We start from the raw sequence: 17992 nt of genomic DNA, 5'->3' as shown, positions 1-17992 counted from the left end.
ACAGGACCCAAGAATATTGCGACCCAAGGCATCACACAGTCGCCGCCATGTTTCACGATGGGCAAGGACACAGATGTTTCACGATGGGCCCGTGGATGACTCATTCGACCATATCACACGTTTTCGGTCATTAGTGGTCCATGCTGTATGTTCGCGACATAATTAGCTTTGTGCGAAAGCGTTATGGTCCTTTGTCAGTGATTTCGCCCGTACAACCTGACCCCGTACATCAATATCATGTAACTCGAGGCGAACTGTCATTGCCGACACAGATTGTGGAAAATGTTGTTAAGTTCCTCCGTCATTTGCACTGCAGTCACACGACGGTTCTGGGTGACAATCCGTTTTAATGCTCGATAAGACCTGTCACTAAGGGTTTTCTTTCAACCACTGCTCATCTTTGCTACGAAGTGAGTTTTCCAAGTCATCATCACCTTGGACTATCCCTCGCGACACACCTAACACACTTGCCACTTCCGTCACGCTCGCACCATATAACCGAGCGCCAAGAATTTGCCCTCTTTGGAAATTAATGTCGCCCCCTTTACACTATCACCGTCGGTTCAGTTCAGTTCGCTGCACATTGTCGCTCTACTGCTCCTTCCGAATTTTGGAGCCTGCACTAACACACCACCATCAAGAGCCCGGCGCTGCAGTCACCGCCTTACCGTTGCCAACCAAAACGTTTGACGTCTTTCCAACTCCATGTGTTTCTTTTATTTTGATAACCATCTATATATTGCGTTTCGCTACAGAGTCCTTGTATTTCAAGAAATGCTCGATCTTCTTCAATTGTTGACGTTCTACAATGTATCTCTGTGGAACAATTGGAAGTCAACATCTTTTCAGGCGACGATTCGGGAGGAGAAAATAGCAATGATTCGTCAATCTTACTAGACGAACAACTCTTCAGAGAATTTCAAGTGAATTTTGAAAATAATACAAAGATGAGGCTTAAATAATGGAAAAGCTCTGAAAGAAACAGATGCTAGCTACCATTTGTACTCACAATTATTTATATTCAGACATCAAAAATATATTTCCAGGTTTTCGTAATTATTGTCGATTAGACAGCAATACACTTTTTTCTTTGCCACTTATTCACTTGGACGATTGATTTTTCTAAATTTAATTGATAAGCTTTATTGAAAATATTCAGAAAAGATATTTTCCACTTAGAATTCTGTCAAATAAATTGTGCACACATATTTACAAAAATATAAAACAATACCACATACATCTCAGTAGAGCAGTTACCAATATTATGCTATTGACAATACACACCTGGATGGCACAAATTATTTGGTCAAAACTAAATAAATCAAGTGCAAAATAAGCTTATATTGAGAATCAATGACTATTCTAGACAAAAATTAAAAAAAAAAAAAAATGATATAAGCAAAATGACAGTAGTAAAAACGATTAAAAATGGTTTAATTTATCCTCAAGATCTTTCAAGTTTCATCATTAAAAAATATTACCTTTTTTCCTAATGTCAACTGGTGATGTACCAAATGCAGACATTCTTGCTTCCGAAAGCGCCTTTAGTTCAATTGGCAATCCATGGCAATCCCACCCAGGCACATAATGAATTTTATGACCTTGTATTAGCTTATGCCTGATAGTTACATCCTTCAATATCTGAAATAAGTCAAATCTACATGAAGTCCTCACTTATATATATATATAAACTTTTAATGTAATGTTACAAAGACGGTTATTTTACAACTTTAGTAAGCAATTAACGGAGAAGCAGAACAACTGTTACCTATATCTCTCCCGTTTACTGATTGCCATATTTCATAAGATGGTTAAATGTTCAACGAATATCCGAGTGTCCAATGCGTAATAATGTGAGGTTAGAAGTAGTTAATAAAAGATCTTTAATAACAATAATAATGATACATTAACATCACAATGTCTCAAATAACATAAACACTTTTAGCTTTTTTATTTTAATTAATTTACTAGAAGCATGTAATTCCTTAATATTCCTGACTTTAAGCATTGATATCTGACACTTTGTTTAATCATGGTCTTGTTTTTCCGAAATTCTCTGTGTGTTTTATTTGACCAAATTGTAGTGAATATACGTGTAACTGTACCTTTCTTGAACATTCTTCACATTAGGCAGTTTATGTTACAGAAAAAATAAGTTATAATGAAAGTAGAATGTATAAAAATAATATTGTATTGTAGATGTTTTGAGCAGTGTTTTATGCAGGCATGTTAGGAGGGTAAAATTCCCCCCTCAAAGTTGTAGAATTTCCCTCCAAAATTTTTGAAGATATATATTTCTGGATTCAAATTTAACGTGCAGTTTATGTTTTTTTCAATTTAGGAGTTTTCGGTCGATGTCTTTTTTTCAAATTCCACAAAAAGTCACAACGACTTGTTACTTCCCTTATCATTTCGAGAAAACTCTTGCTCAATCCGCTTTTATCTGAGATTGAACACTAAGCAATATGTATCAGCACAAAGCAATGACAGCAAAAGATCAGCGTGTTCATCGGATTTTAGTGTGGTGCATTTGTGCTTTTTAAGATGTAATGCTTGGAATGTTATATTTCTTTATGATAGAGTTATTTGAAGAATCGGAAATTTATGGAAGAAGCCTATGGAAGTTCTTTCATCAGTCACCGAAACATCATACAAAGTTAAAAGTATTACAAGCTATCATGAATGATCCAAATTTGGAGCAAGACAGTCGTTGGACGTCTCACTTTCGAGTTGTCAACGCCCTTGTTGACTGTTTGGCACCAATCATAGTAACTCTGCAAGAAATACATACAGATTGCGGGGATTTGTCATCAGATACAGGGGGATTGTTGCTAGTAGTCCAGAATACAAAGCTAACGGTCTTATTGTTCGCTACATTGGAAGTGTTGAAACCAATTAATTCCTTGACTAATTTTACTCTTAGTGATTTACCGATGAAACTTTCAGTAGCAACCTCTCGTTTGAAGGATACTATGAGTGATTCATCGACTTATTTGAAAGCATTTCACAAGTATTACAAGAAAGTGATGGAAGGAAGTCTGTACGCATTTCTGAAGGCGCATTTTGAAGACTATGATACGCTCCATAATGAAGCTGTGCGGCCATATGTGATAGCGTTACTAGAAAAGTTTGATAGAAGATTTGGGAATACCGTTGGCAAAATTTCTTTATCGTCCCAAGTGTTCAACTGTGGTGACATTATAGCCACAAAGTGCCCCCAAGAAAGATTATACAAATATAGGGCGCTTACATTTAAACATAACATAAAAATGAAACATGCAAAAAAACATGCAATGGGTATTACAGATGAACATCATAATGGAAAAACAAATAAGCAGAATTATTATCTCAAGTACATCTCAAACAAAGTACACCCAGTAATGAGACTAAAATAATAACATATTAATATGAGTATACAATAGGAAAAAAGTATATAACATACTAAAAAGGAACATACATATAGTCAAAGTTACAAATGAAAGTACATGAAAATCATAAAAGAATATAAGCGTAATTTTCAAATCAATTGACACCTTAATTAAAGTACACTCATTCAAAAGACAGAAATAAAAAATAATAAAATAAATTTACCAAAGAATACAAAATAAGCATATAGCATGTAAAACTCATAACCAAGACAAAAAAAGAAGTGTAGTATCCAAAAAAGGAAGCAAGAATAAAAGAGAAAAAAGATGATAGGAAAAGAGAAAGAAAGTTAAAAGAGAGAACAAGAAAAACAACCTAAAAAACTTAAAAAAAAAAATTCAAAAAAATTCTCAAATTGCATCTTACAAGTTAAAGAGAAAAAAAAATTATATATCCTTTAGAATTTTGATTAATTGTGAACGGATTTTAACAAAATTACTTTGAAAGATATCTACAGCATAGTAATACTTATTGGCTGTATCTATAGTTTTATAAATTGAACATTTCAGGGTAGGAACATTCGAAACAAAAGGTACAAAGTTTCTAACATTGCGATATGGAATTCTTATGGACCATAGACCATCAATAGAAAAAACACCTTGAAGAATATTATGAAAGAAACTCAAATCAAAAATACACCGCCTATCAGTTAGAGGTAACAAATAAAGCTCTTTAGATATGCAAGACAAACTCATATCTTTGAAGTTTTTAAACTTCCATCGTAACCAGGCCAAAAAATTGTTTTGAACAGATTCTATAGCATTTACAAAATACTTAGTTTCACTATTCCAAATAACAGTGCAGTACTCGAAATGGGATCGCACGTTGCAAATGTACAAAGTTTTACAGGTGTTACAGGTAAATTAATAATAATAATAATAATAATAATAATAATAATAATAATAATAATAATAATAATAATAATAATAATAATAATAAAAAATCACTGATAAGTGAACTGGTGGGTACGGAAACTTCTTTCTCATTATTAGTAAATTTACATCAAGACCAACACTACGTTACTACTCCATATCGAATTTTAGTTAAATTCCATTTTTTCTTTACAAGTATTTAAGAAATGACAAGTAACGCCAACGTTTCATTAGCAAACGTAACTGACAAGCTTTGTAGTGCTAAAACAACCTATAATATAGATATGCTTTAGTGACCATTTATTTTCTTACAGAACGAGATATTGAACAACCGTTCGAAACACTAAATGAGTAGTTTCTTTGATTAACACCTTTCCATATTGCTTAATGTTTAGTAATATATATTAGGGGGAAAACGTAAGAACTTTCTTTTTTTAATTCAACACCCCACGGTTATGTCCTTTAGAGTCAAGGAAACGGATGATTAACTATTTTTTCTGCTCTCTCGCCCAGAATCGAACCCGGGACCACGTGGAAATTAGAAACAAAACGAGAAAGATTTATGATTTGGTTTAATATATGTAAATTAATTTCCTGTATTATGAAGGTGTGACATATTTATAATATTTTTGAATACATATATGATACATGAATGTTCGTTTCAGATTCTTTATTTAAAAAAAAAAAAAAAATTTCTACCAGACGGGATTCAAACCCATGCTAAAGTATGCAGCTTTATAGAATTCCGTGACGCCAACTATCAAACCACGAAAGTATGACTTCGGAAGTTCTCCATTTATATGTACCTCCGTTTCCTTGGTGATCCTATCCCTTACAGATTTGAATAATTCCGCATTACTCATTATGCTACGTTTTGGCTTTTATCTATCTATATATCATTTTTGTAAACTGTTATGTTGTATTCTTTATGTCAATTATACACAATCATATATTTACTAGGCAGTAACGTTGATGCTCTATGGTTCTTTTAAGACTACGCATGTTACTCTCTGTTAGAATAGAGGGAAAATGAATTTCCCTGTAAGTGCAGATCCGAGGTACGCAAGGATCCAGGTTCAATTTTTTGGTTTTAGTCTCTGAAAGGCAGTCCAGGTTTCTAATGACCAGAAGTGAACAAAAAATACAATAAAATAAATTTTGTCAGCGACATATTAATCTAAAATTGTCGATTTCAATGACTCTTGCCTTTCCGAATCTATTGTAGGCTCCTGTGTTGTGAAAAAAGATAAAGCTATTGTGTGTGCCTCTGAGGATGAGTGTCCGATTGTAACACCCAAAACACTGAAAGAAAAACTGCTTGAGGAACATTAATAGAGAAGGTACTCGAAATAAAACAAACCTTATTCACAGCATGGCCCATATGCGGTTCTCCATTAGCATAAGGTGGCCCATCATGTAAGATATACTCCGGACCCGTAACGTTTTCTCTTTGCCACGCGTAAAGTTCAGCGAAACCACATTCCTAGAAGAGAGAGAACATCAGAAGTATTGAGTTAATAGTTTTAATTAAAAATGACAGTAAAATTGTCTTTGTATATGACAGAGTGCAGCCAACAAAATAAAATGGTTTTCAATACCAAAATAGTACAACACTATATTACAAATTTTATCTTTCAGTACATTTATACACAGTTTTCGTAACATACTTCCATCCTTTTTTCTTCAATTTTTATTTAATGTGTGAATAACAGAAGCAAACACTTTTATCACGGAATCATTCACTTTTATCTTCGTTGCACATCCCATGTATCATGTGTCCTCACGTGAATCAAACCAGGAATCACTTAATCATTCAGCTGTTCCCACATCATTGTCGAATTTCAAATAAGCAACGGCTTTCTATATCTTTTGATTGAAAAATCAGGTTTCCAAGAAAGAAAGAAATTAGAATTCCTAGAACTGATATTGAGTAGTAACATTCTTAACTCCTATACAAAAATAACGAACTTTCTCTTCTTTTTTAAATGATCATTTTACTAAATTCTCATATAAAGCACATTTTAATAATTTACATAAAGTGAGCAACAATTGTCTGAATGTACTTTTTCTTTTTCTTGACACAGACTTAATTCAATTGTCATAATGTTTCATTGTTCTGTGAGAACAGGTAACTAAAAATCCCAGTATACGATGTTTGTGTCAAATTTATATTCTATATTCACGTATTTTATAATTCATATCCAATTTCAAAGTTCAAGAACATATTTAAAACATTCAATGTATTCAAGATGATTATTTCCCTTTCATTTTTAAAGTTACTCAGTCTTCTTTTCAACTCAGTCAATCTATTCTTCAAGAAAAGGGATACCTGTAACGTAATGTTATAAAAATCGACAAATTTAGCTGTTTACTTTTAGTGCTAATGTTGTGGCAATATTTTGTAATTTTGGAACAACTTCTTTTTGATAATATTTTTGCATTACTTCTGACAAAAACTTAACAATTTTCAGATAGTGTCGCTTTTGTGGTGAAAGTGCGTCACTAACAATAACAAACAGCTCCCTTGTGACTGTTTGCTTAACTTACGCACCTTCGAATTAGGTTCCCGGTGTGAGCTCATGTGATTCGGATCCCACGCTAAGGTCTAGGCTCACGTCTCATAAAGGCTTGGTGCTGAAAAGGACGCTTAAGAAATCAACTATTCAACCAAGAAATAATGATAAATTTCTAATAACTTTTTGTCAAAACAATTTGCAAGAAATAATGGTTTTACTTTTATGTGGGTGCGTGATGATAGTGTTATTGAAGAAAAGTGAGTCATCTTGAGTGATGCATGTTAAATGAATAGAAGATCTGCAAACCCTTCAAAATTACGGAATCGGACCAACAAGAAAACAGCATATTTTATGGAACAGATTATTAGTGATGTTCATCTTTGTCAAGAAATAAAAATAAATATCTATGACGATGTAAGTACATTTAACAATTTATTTAGAAATAAATTAGACTTAACAGTCATACATTTAAATCTTAGAAGTGTACGCAGAAATTTTTGATGAATTTCTTATACTATTGCAAACTATAACAGTATCTGGATATATTCATTTTTACGGAAATTTGGAAAAGTGAGTCTACTTGTAACTTGGTTGGTTATCAGTTATTTTACGTAAAGGTTTACGGAGAAAACCTCGAGCAGTTGGTGTAATGATCTTTATAAACGAACATCTAAATGTAGATAAGGTTACAGAACTTTAACTTGCTGACGCAAGTGGAATGGACTTGTGCATATCCAAAAATTGTGAAAATTGTAATATAATAGCCATCTATCGGTCTCCTAATAATGATGAAGATGCATTTCTAAAATCCTTAGACAATGAGCTTAGAAACTTTTTTTTTCTAATCGGAGATATTAATTTTGATGTAGTACAAGAAAAATACGGTGAAACTATAGACACGTACTTAAATAAAGTAAAACCTGTCTATGTTGGCCACCATTGGTGAACTTTCAGAAAATGAGTGTGATTGGTGTATGTTTAGAATAGGATTTCTAGTATTATTTGACTGTGAAATTTTAATGAACAATGGTACGACAGCTACTTTTAAGGCATGTATATAGAGTAATCATAACAATATACAGTACTAGAAAAAATACTTCAGTATGTTTAATGTATGTACATTCTTTTGCTGTCTGTAGAGTAAGAAATTTTCATCTGGACTGATTAAACAATGACAAATATTTTATGGTGGTTTATTCTAGATTTATTTCTTTCATTCTTCTTGGCACTTATGCAGATGCACATTCTAATTATGTAGTTCTTGTATAGTATCGTCTACCTCTTGTTAATGAGCTACAAGTGTTTCCCTCGAAGCAAAAGATGTTTTGAGAAAATCTTAAAGGAATTCATATCTCAGAACCTCTGCTACCTTTCGACAAGTGGTCAGGTGCCAATAATTGACAATTGAGAATTGGTTAACTTTAACCTTGAGAATTTTCCGGAGTTACTAAAGGTCCCAATTGATGAAAGGAATCGATATAGCTAATGGTTTTACCAGAACAGACAGGGTAAGCAAATACATACAACCATTTCCTGATTTCCTGTACGCGTTTTTTCTTACTCACATCTTCCTTCACCACCTCTTTATCCGCGTAATGTTCTCGCCATTGACCTCCAAGAACAAATCATGGTAATCCATACTTCTTTATCTCCAGTCACAAATACAGAACATCTCCCTCTAATATGGGAATACAAAGGAGTTAAGAAAAATAACAAAACGGTATTTTGCATAGTCCAAATACACAAATAAATTTATGATCATCATCATAGAATAAACATTGCTTCAATGCAGCCAACTTTCAGAGTAATAAGTAATGAATATCTTATGGGAAAATGTCAGTTCAAGACGAACTGGTCAAGTTGACAGGTTTTACTGGATGCTGTATACTGTGTTAATGGTGGTATCTCATGTATTAACAAACCTACTAGTGTTACAGAATAGACTAAATCTTAAATTGATATTTTTTAAAACATAAAATTCCAAACATCAATTACAGACCATTATGTTACTAGTATAAATGAACAAATAACACTATCAAAACAAGATAAAATACAATTTGGTCCAACTTGTATTGATTACTCACTTTTAAGTAAAGAAGTAGAAAGAGTTAGGACAAGGGAACTGTTTTTCAATGTACTTGTGTAAACACAGAGCTACAAAAAATTTTATTCATAAATTAAATCGGATATTATTTAGTTTCTCCCCAAAAGCAATTCGTAGTGACACTGTGTGGTGATTAAGGTTCGTTATTCGTAAAAGTGATGTAGTCATGAGTATAAAAACAGTGTGGACGTACAGTATAAAAATTTTAGTGCATAAAACACGAACCAACTTGTGCTAGGGGACACTAAAAAAAGCACGAATGCGATCTAACTGAGTCAGGGCTGGAGAGCAGCAGAGGAAGGCAAGTGGTAGTCAGGGGGTGCGCTCGTAGGGAGCAGGCGCGTCAGCGACGATGGACATACGCATAACGAGGTCGTTTACGACGACTTATGTCACAGTCTGGTACTGAGCCGTCGATCGATATAGGGAGATACTAAATGCAATCCATTACATCCTATATATACAGAAAAATGTAAACCTAACCTAACAGTGCTGGCTTAGTTTTTACACGTCACTTTTTGGAAAATTTACAGGTAAAATTCAATATTTTGCATGAAAAGACACACTTATAAGGAACACATCTCTGCAGGCAATAGAAATAAATGCAAAGTAATACAGTTGTATTTTATTTGCAAGTGTAGGATTACTAGAGTCAAATTAAAAGTGCTTTACTATGGATAAAATAAATGAATACATACGAAAGATGACCGTATTAGGTATCGTTTTCCAGCGGCGGTGTATTTGTGCACAGTGTACAGAAGCTGTATTTTATGTTTACAAGTGCAGCATTACTTGTGTTAAACATGGAAAGTGCTATTGAAACTCCTATCGTACCATTGTTTTCACTTCTCTCGCTTACGCATATCCACAACGCCGCCGACGCGCATATTGACCATCTTTGCCCCGCCTGGACTCGGTTAGACAGCGTTCGTACTTTCCCGTGGCCACCTAGCAGAGGTTGGTTTGCATTCTTACTGTAGTTTTTGTGCCATACATTCGGACACCGTATTTATACTAAAACCGTAAAACTGTTGTATTTTTTTTAAGTGATTCGATTCCTTTGAAGTTTATCTATGCTAAACGGGGCAATGTATTATAGTCGAGCCCAAATCTTCTGAAGAATGAGAATAAAATTAGTGAAATTATAATATTGGAGTACGTTTAGTACAAGAAGTCCAGAAGCACGTAAAAAACACAAAATTTACAGAAGTGAACGGTGCAAGTACTTAGACGTAACCAAATCTAACCTAACCTACCCTAAAATAACCTAAGCTAACCTGAACTAACCTAATATGAGTAGAAATAAGCGAAATTCTATAATTTTTTGGAAAACTATGTTGGACCCATACACTAATATAACGTAAACTAATCTAACATAAACTAACCTAACCTACCCTAAACTAATGTGAACAGAAATTACGAAAATTGTAACATTTTTTGGACAAAAGAGCTGGACCCCTTCTGCTAAACATAGGTCATAATTTTTAACAATTATTTCGAGTTGTGTGTTAAAAGTAACGCTGCAAGCACTTGACATTGAAAGACGGACAACCAACTTCGGATTAAATGCCCTCTACTCTATTTATCCCTATTCTGTCCTCTACTATACCGTCTTAAAGCGGTCCTAGTTATTGAAGCGGAGGTAGGGCGCGCATTGTGAAATAATCTACGGTCGTCATTGTCCGCACTAGTCCCTCCCTGGCTACGGGACTGATTACTTAATCATGTTATTTTGCGAGGACAACTGGATATTGCTTTCTCTACTCATGAATTAAGACACCTTAATGTAACCTACATCCATTGGCGAATAGTTTTTTTTTTTTTTTTTTTTTTTTTTTTTTTTTTTTTTTTTACCTGTTGGATTTCCAAATCTCTTTGCACTCTTTTCTTCCCGTCTATACGAAGGGGAAATTCAGTTCTTGGTAGAAGAATGGTATCTGTATATTTTTTGCTTTTCTCAGTCTTGGGCTGAGAAGACAGTCTAACTACAGTTTCTACGTGAAATAAATTACGTTTTATTCCGGTGCCAAGACAACGAAACCTTGTGCAGTTCATAGTGTTAATAACAAATTATTTTAGAAGCAGGGCCTATTCATCGTTTCTCTGCACCTCTACAATTCCAATAAGAAACCAAACTAGCTTTTGAACTCTTCTAAATAAAAGACTATCCATAATAAATATTAAAACCAGAAAACGGATGTATATAACTCAAAAAATTTATTTACAATTACAATTTAAACTTTAATAACTTTAAATACACTGTAACTTTTTTCAAAGTACAATTTCACAAGCAGCCGAAAAACAACGAAGAATCGAACTTGCACTTACTGTAGTGCTGCCAACACTCAACGAGAAAAAGTGGCTAAAATCGATAGTAAATATTGCGAGAAATGGCTGGGAAAAAATCTGTGCTGAGACAAAGCTAAATAAGTGCGATCCTATAATAATATAAAATTAACGCAGATTTACATATACTTCAACCTATACGGAATATTCGTCGTAGCAGTAAGTTGCGCTACTTCATGTTTCACAAATTTTGCGAAAACAGCAATAAATGTGGCGAATTTGGTTGACCAGCCATATTCTATTTTTTTTAAAACAACGAATATAGCAATTTTTTTATTTTCATCCTGGCAACACTGATGAAGAAACAATGTGGAAACAAGGAAGGAAAATACCTTGAACCTGAACCTGAACCTGTGGCGGAAGCGTATGAAATGTTATTGAATTATGTCTGAAATTAAAAGTTGGGAAATTGGTGGGAGAATATCGGAAGCACTTCAGAAAGGTTTTGTATTTTTATTAAGCACTCTTATAACAGCTTTAACCGTGCAGTTTTACACGGTTTCAAGTGAAAACGTACACTTTTGCTATATATGAGTTTATATTCTACAATATTGTTCTCGGGTTTACTGTTCAGATTGATAATATACATGGAGATATTGTTAAAAGACGATTACGTGCAGTGTTACTATACGGATCCATAGTATAAGTAGGAGTAGGAATAGGAACGGATTAGAAGCCCCGCAGGAGTTCGTTAGGTTCTGTTCTCGACATTAAATGGGCAAATTAAAGACCCTCACATTTTTTCGTGCATTTTACAATGTGTGGATCCGTATAGTGAAACTGCACTGACGATTATTCCGTGCATTTATATTGTACGGATCTACACACAAATTACATGCAGTTTTATTATACGGATCCATATTATAAGCAGGAGTACTAATAATGGTAGGAATGTGTTAGAAGCCCGCAAGAGTTTGGTTCTGTTCTTGACATAAAATGGGTAAATTAAAGACTTCCCAAAAATTTTCCGTACATTTTATAATCTGTGAATCCATATAGTAAAACTGCACCATAAATTAATTGGAAATGTATTTTTTCAGTAAGCTAGGGCTTTCTTAATCATTTTTGTGGTGTGGACTTGGATTCCTTTGTGCAGATTACCTTTAGGAGGGCTTCAGTGTACTTACGTGGTAAAAATTATTGTGCAAAAGACACTAATCAACTTGTACTAGATGGCTACTAAAATGCACGAATGCTATCTAACCGAGTCAGAGTAGGAGTGCAAGAAGCACGTAGGGAGCAAGCGCGTCAGCAACAATGGGTATACTCATAAACGAGGATAGCACAAACCATTGTATACAGTGTGCGAATTAGACATTTTATATTGGGGGGGGGGAATAAAATTAGGTCAATTTGACGTAGAGTCTGAAGGTGCAATAATTCAAAATGAAAGAATAATGCCTTACCCCCCTCCCACACGCACATAAACATGATATGACATCTGTAATAAATAAGGGATTTATTAATTCAATAAATATACCGACAATAACTATGTATATGTTTGACATGCACACACTACACCTAACCTTTCTGAACGTGTTTAAATGTTGTACTCACTCCTGTGCTTGGAGCTCTCTAGCGTTTATTTACTTAACAGTTCGGCCCTAGCGATAGCCATGATCACAACCATATGTTAATTTTTCCGCTCATATTGAAATCCACTTTGCGTTATTACACACAGCCTTGCGCACTGACTTTTTTTTTTTTTTTTTTTTAATCTACGTATTAGCCTATCATACGAGAAATGAATTGTTGGCGGTCCCGATTTCTGGTATCAAGGGCAAATCGAAAGCCAAATATTTAAAAACTCTCAATTCAAATTCCGAGCTTGTGCTTCTACTTCTCGCTAATGCTGCGCTCTCCATTTTTTTCCCCCCCTCAAATTTTGATTCCATGAAGAAGCTAAGGGAATCAACACTTACAATTACTTTACTGTTAGGTACAGCTGAGTTGATTCACTATGTGCTTCATTATCAAATAAAGTATAAACATTCCATTAAAGTTTTCCAGACAGCATTATTGGCGTGGCAGCAAACTAAAGAGCGAAAAGAAAGATGGAAAGTGAAGAGTTAACTTTAAAAAGACCGTCCCAGTTGAAGTGCTTATACAGACACGAACAATGAATGACGGAGAATCAGTCGTATTAGCAAATAATGAAACAAATCCTATGCGCTTACTGACTTTCACTATTGTGTTTGCTCACTATGGACGCATCGTCAGCATGTACACTCATGTTCAAAATTATTGTCGCATGTCTATAAATATGTTGTTGTAGGAATATAATTTGATAACGAATTCGCCAGGTATTTCTTCTAATGTTAGTATGTGTATAATCGGCAAAGACATGTATGTGGCAAATTTCATGTCAAAAGAGCAGTAAATAAGAACAATAAAATGAAAATAAAACTGTGTCCATTTAGCAACATTTTGTTTTACTCACTCTAGTTTTCTTATTTATAATTCTTTTCCTATGAAATTTACCACAAATATACATTTCCCGATTATACACATAATATCAGTATTAAAAATACCCTGCAAAATCATTATCAAATTATATTCTTACAAGAAGACAGTTATAGATATACGACAATCATTTTGGACATGAGTGTACGTTAACATATAGCCACTAGAGAATATATAACTCAAAATTTTAAGTACAGTTTCAAAAGTTCATTTCCATAAACTGTAAAAAGCAGTGATGTCCAGTCAATAATAGTCCGCTATTCTATTAAGTCTAAGTCCACTTGTTCTATTTATTGGATATTATGAACATTATGCAACTTGCAAACTAAAATGAAATAATAAAAATTAAAACAAGATGAATAATCGATACAAATGTAGAGAATGGATATGACATGCCCGAGTATAATGGAAGAAGCTATTTGTTTACTTCTTGGCCAACCGCTAAGAGTATTTATAAATCCATATTCTATTTTGTTATGCGCAATTAGTACATTCAAGTTCACGAATGACGACGAACTGAAGGGTATGAGAATACGGTTGCAAGTAACAACTATAGTCATAATAATATAGTTCAACTAAGCAACGGTGAAAATAGTGGAGAAATTAGAAATGACCAAAACTGAATAGTTTACACACTCATTTCGAAATACGACTAGCAGATTAAGCTTACAAGAAATGACAAAAATCAGTGAAATTTGGCGCTATACTAAGCGCGGTTTGGGGGGGGGGGGGGAAGCGAGCATCCCCAGTGGGGATACTTCAGTTGATTTCTTTGGAGGGGAACTAAATGTGATTGAGGGGGAAAATTCCCCTCATTCCCCCCGGTAATTCGCACCCTGATTGTATATGGCATAAAACACATGTTGGGTTATGTATTTGTACGTTACTCAGGACGTTATAGGTGATATCCCGATATGTTTTTATCACGGAATATGCTTAGCAGAAGGGGTCCAAAAGCACGTAAAAACACAAAATTTAGAGGAGAGATGGATGATGCAAATACTTAAACGTAACATAAAACCAAGTCGAAACTAACCTAATATTAGCAGAAATAAGCGGCATTCTATCATTTTTTGGAAAATTATGGTTCACCCCTACATATGATATAACCTAACGTAATGTGAACAGAAATTACCAAAATTGTAATATTTAAAAAGAACTGGACCCCTTCTACTAAACATAGGTTTTTATCACTTGCACATTTATGTTCCTAAATAACATACATAAATTTCACAAGTATGTGGATCTCTTACTTGGACGCTTTTGGTCGAACGGTTCCCGTTATTTATATAATATATATATATATATATATATATATATATATATATAAGCTATGCTCAAAATATTTATGAAGTTGAAAAACAATGCTGTGGAGGATCAGGGGAGCAGAATCGTCTTCAGTGGCGTATTTAGGGAGCTATCAGGCTCAAGCTCCCCCCGAAATAAATTTGTTAGTTTTTCGCATTCCACGTACAACAATAATCCTTACCATTTCTAAGAATGTCATTGACTTTTCATTTTCTTATGCTCTGTGTTCAGAAATAATACTGTATTTGTCAAATTTCATTCCATGTAATAACTATGTCCTTTTGTTCTTTCTTTCGTCCTTTCTACTTTTCTGTTTCTTTTTCTCGATGTTACTTTCTTTCGTTTCGCCTATCATATTTTATCGACCGTTGTTAGTTGTGATTCAAGTCGGCCGTCATCAGTAACACCAAAACTAAGAGGAGTTGATAAGGGAAACGTGTTCCACACCAACTTGCGCGGATATCAACATGACAAGACTTCAGGTATCATAACAAAGGAAAAATTATATCGTTTAGTTATTTTTAAAAGAAGGAAATGATTGAATTAAAGAAAATCAAAACGGGGGAATAATCAGCCCGGGAAATTAGGTAGGCCAAGAGGATGCTTCCTGTTTCTTGTATGAATAGAATAAACGGTTCGATTCACTCCTAAATTTTTGTATCCTATCATATATAGGATTTATCGGTCTGCAATTCTTGCCATTATAACTTCAATTTATGCATAAATTAAAATATATTTAAGTCTCAAACTCAGGTGGGCAATTGTCCACTTCCTTTCCTGTGTCGGGCATAGCCCCTCGAAACAAAATCCTAAATACGCAATTGATTGTCTTCAACATTGGGGGATGGGCAGATTTGAGGCTTATTCTAGGTAAAGGAGATGAAACTCATATTACGATAGATGAATCTGATTTCTGAGGTCAACCTGTTGTAGAGTATATTATATATTAGGCGATGTAGATGAAGTAGTAGTACATATCAGTATTACATATCACTGCCATGAACACATTCTGAAATATCAATACATACATATTTATAATTGGTATAATTCTAATTAGTCATCCACAAAAATCAACGTTAAAATTGTTTTATAATAATATAATAATATAAATAATGACTTCCCCAAAACTATGAAGAAAGAATATCAATTATGTATGACGCAACAATACTCGTATTTGAGCAAAATGATGACAATCTCAATGGCATTACATGAATCGTTACAAAAATCTGACGCATGTCACATACTCTTTAGTTAACAGATGTAACCTTAAGATTATGGGGAAAAATATTCCAGCAATTAAATTCTTTTCTTTGCTTACGAAGCATCCTATCTCAAAAGAATAATTGGGACAGAAATACCTAGGAACAAACCATGGTTTGACCAGGAATGCATTGAACTAGCAGAGAAGAGAAAACAGGCAAAATTACGTTGGGTACAAAATCCGAATGAAATAACTACACAAAATTTCGTAGACATCAGGCGGGAAACTTCCAAAACTTTCAGAACAAAGAAACGCGATTTTTGAAAGCTAAAATTAAGGAACTTGAAGATAACAGTAAAAATAAAAACATTCGGGACATGTATAAGGGATCAACGAATTTAAGAAAGGCTATCAACCTCGTGCTTATATTAAAGAAAGCTGTTCTTACAGAATTTGGAATACCGAAAAAGCTAATTAGATTAATTAAGGCATGTTTAAATAAATCCCAAAGTAAAGTCCGGGCAGGAAAATTTTTGTCCACGAGCTTTCACATCAAGAATGGCCTGAAACAAGGAGATACGTTGTCGCCATTATTATTTAACTTTGTCCTCGAATACACTATAAGGAAAATCAAAGATGATGACTAGGGCCTAGAGTTGAACGGTGTTTACCAGGTTGTCGTACGCTGATGATGTAAATTTAATAGGGGATGATAGGAGAACAATAGAAAGAAATGCAGAGGTCTTATTAAACGCTTGCAGGGACATGGGTTTAGAAGTAAATGCAGAGAAAAGTAAATACATGGAAATGCGTCGGGACCGTAATACGACAAATAATGAATGCTTTAAAATATCGAATAATACTTTTGATAAAGTGGATACTTTCAAATATCTAGGATCGATAGACTGAAATGGTGATGTCATTTCCTTTCCGTTACCATGGTGATCGCCATGTTTTTTTCTAAACAAATGCATGAAGTGAATGGTGTATTTTAAAGTGTAGTACAAACAAGGACCAATGGCTGTAAATTTATTTACAATTATAAAATATTTTAACGACTAATAAAGTTGGTGGGAAAGGGACAGATTTAGAACATGGAAACGTGTTTAGGAAACTACGAATAAAATCAAGAAAATTCATAAAGAAAGACTGATATCTAAGGAACTTGTTTCTAAAAGCGCCACACATCTCTAAGTGATAAGGTTGAAATCAAATAAATTAATGTAAACGTTATTATCAAGTAATCCACTTTAGGAAGCAATTATACGCAACATAAACTCCCTAACGTGCAGATTGACAAACTGTCGGCACGTGGAAAACTGTAAAAATATACGATTTTTAAAAAGAAAAATCTTTTAGAAAAACGTTAATAGTATTGAGACATTTCCTTTTCTTACGTCCACTCTTGTTAATGGAAGTGCACAATATTACAAATGAAAGGAAAAAAGCAAGCCTCTGGAAATTTTCAATCCGGACCATCAGTGGATATGTCAGATCTTTTCTTATATTCCCTATCAACTTCTTTTTTTTTTTTTTTAAAAAAAAAACATTTAGAAACAGTATAATAAGAGAACGTCCAATTATAAATGGTTCAGTATATATTCTAAACAACTGTTAAACATTAATCCTGTTTACATATGCAATGTTATGATACTTAAATTAATGAATAAAAATTTTTCAGAATTATTTAAGGTTAATAACTGATTATGAACAAGATGCCTACATATGTTTTCTCTTTTTCTATCTCTATTTTTTT

The 17992-nt window shown here is 33.8% G+C and overlaps 2 protein-coding genes across 3 annotated transcripts in view; one reads left to right on the top strand and one right to left on the bottom strand.

Moving 5' to 3' along the window:
* IleRS-m (Isoleucyl-tRNA synthetase, mitochondrial) overlaps nucleotides 1–11241 on the bottom strand; it is an 82190-nt gene extending 70949 nt beyond the window's left edge. The window contains exons 1-3 of one of the 2 annotated variants that reach the window (XM_081759038.1): nucleotides 10773–11241; nucleotides 5659–5781; nucleotides 1482–1641 (exon numbers count right to left, since the gene is read on the bottom strand). In XM_081759038.1, coding sequence (XP_081615164.1) covers nucleotides 1482–1641; nucleotides 5659–5781; nucleotides 10773–10973 — 484 coding nt within the window. In that variant the 5' untranslated portion in view covers nucleotides 10974–11241. Of the gene's footprint in view, nucleotides 1–1481; nucleotides 1642–5658; nucleotides 5782–8379; nucleotides 8479–10772 lie in introns of those variants that run through there. The other variant, XM_081759040.1, reaches the window with a different exon arrangement.
* Nucleotides 11242–11547: 306 nt separating this feature from the next.
* Nucleotides 11548–17992, top strand: part of spn-B (X-ray repair cross complementing protein spindle B) — a 30296-nt gene continuing 23851 nt past the window's right edge. The window contains exon 1 of the mRNA XM_081759041.1: nucleotides 11548–11706. Coding sequence (XP_081615167.1) covers nucleotides 11649–11706 — 58 coding nt within the window. The 5' untranslated portion in view covers nucleotides 11548–11648. The remainder of the gene's footprint in view (nucleotides 11707–17992) is intronic.

This window comes from Thermobia domestica, chromosome 5, assembly GCF_964235325.1.
Source record: "Thermobia domestica chromosome 5, izTheDome1.hap1.1, whole genome shotgun sequence".
NCBI classification, from domain to species: domain Eukaryota; kingdom Metazoa; phylum Arthropoda; class Insecta; order Zygentoma; family Lepismatidae; genus Thermobia; species Thermobia domestica.
This window is presented reverse-complemented; position numbering and strand designations above follow the sequence as displayed.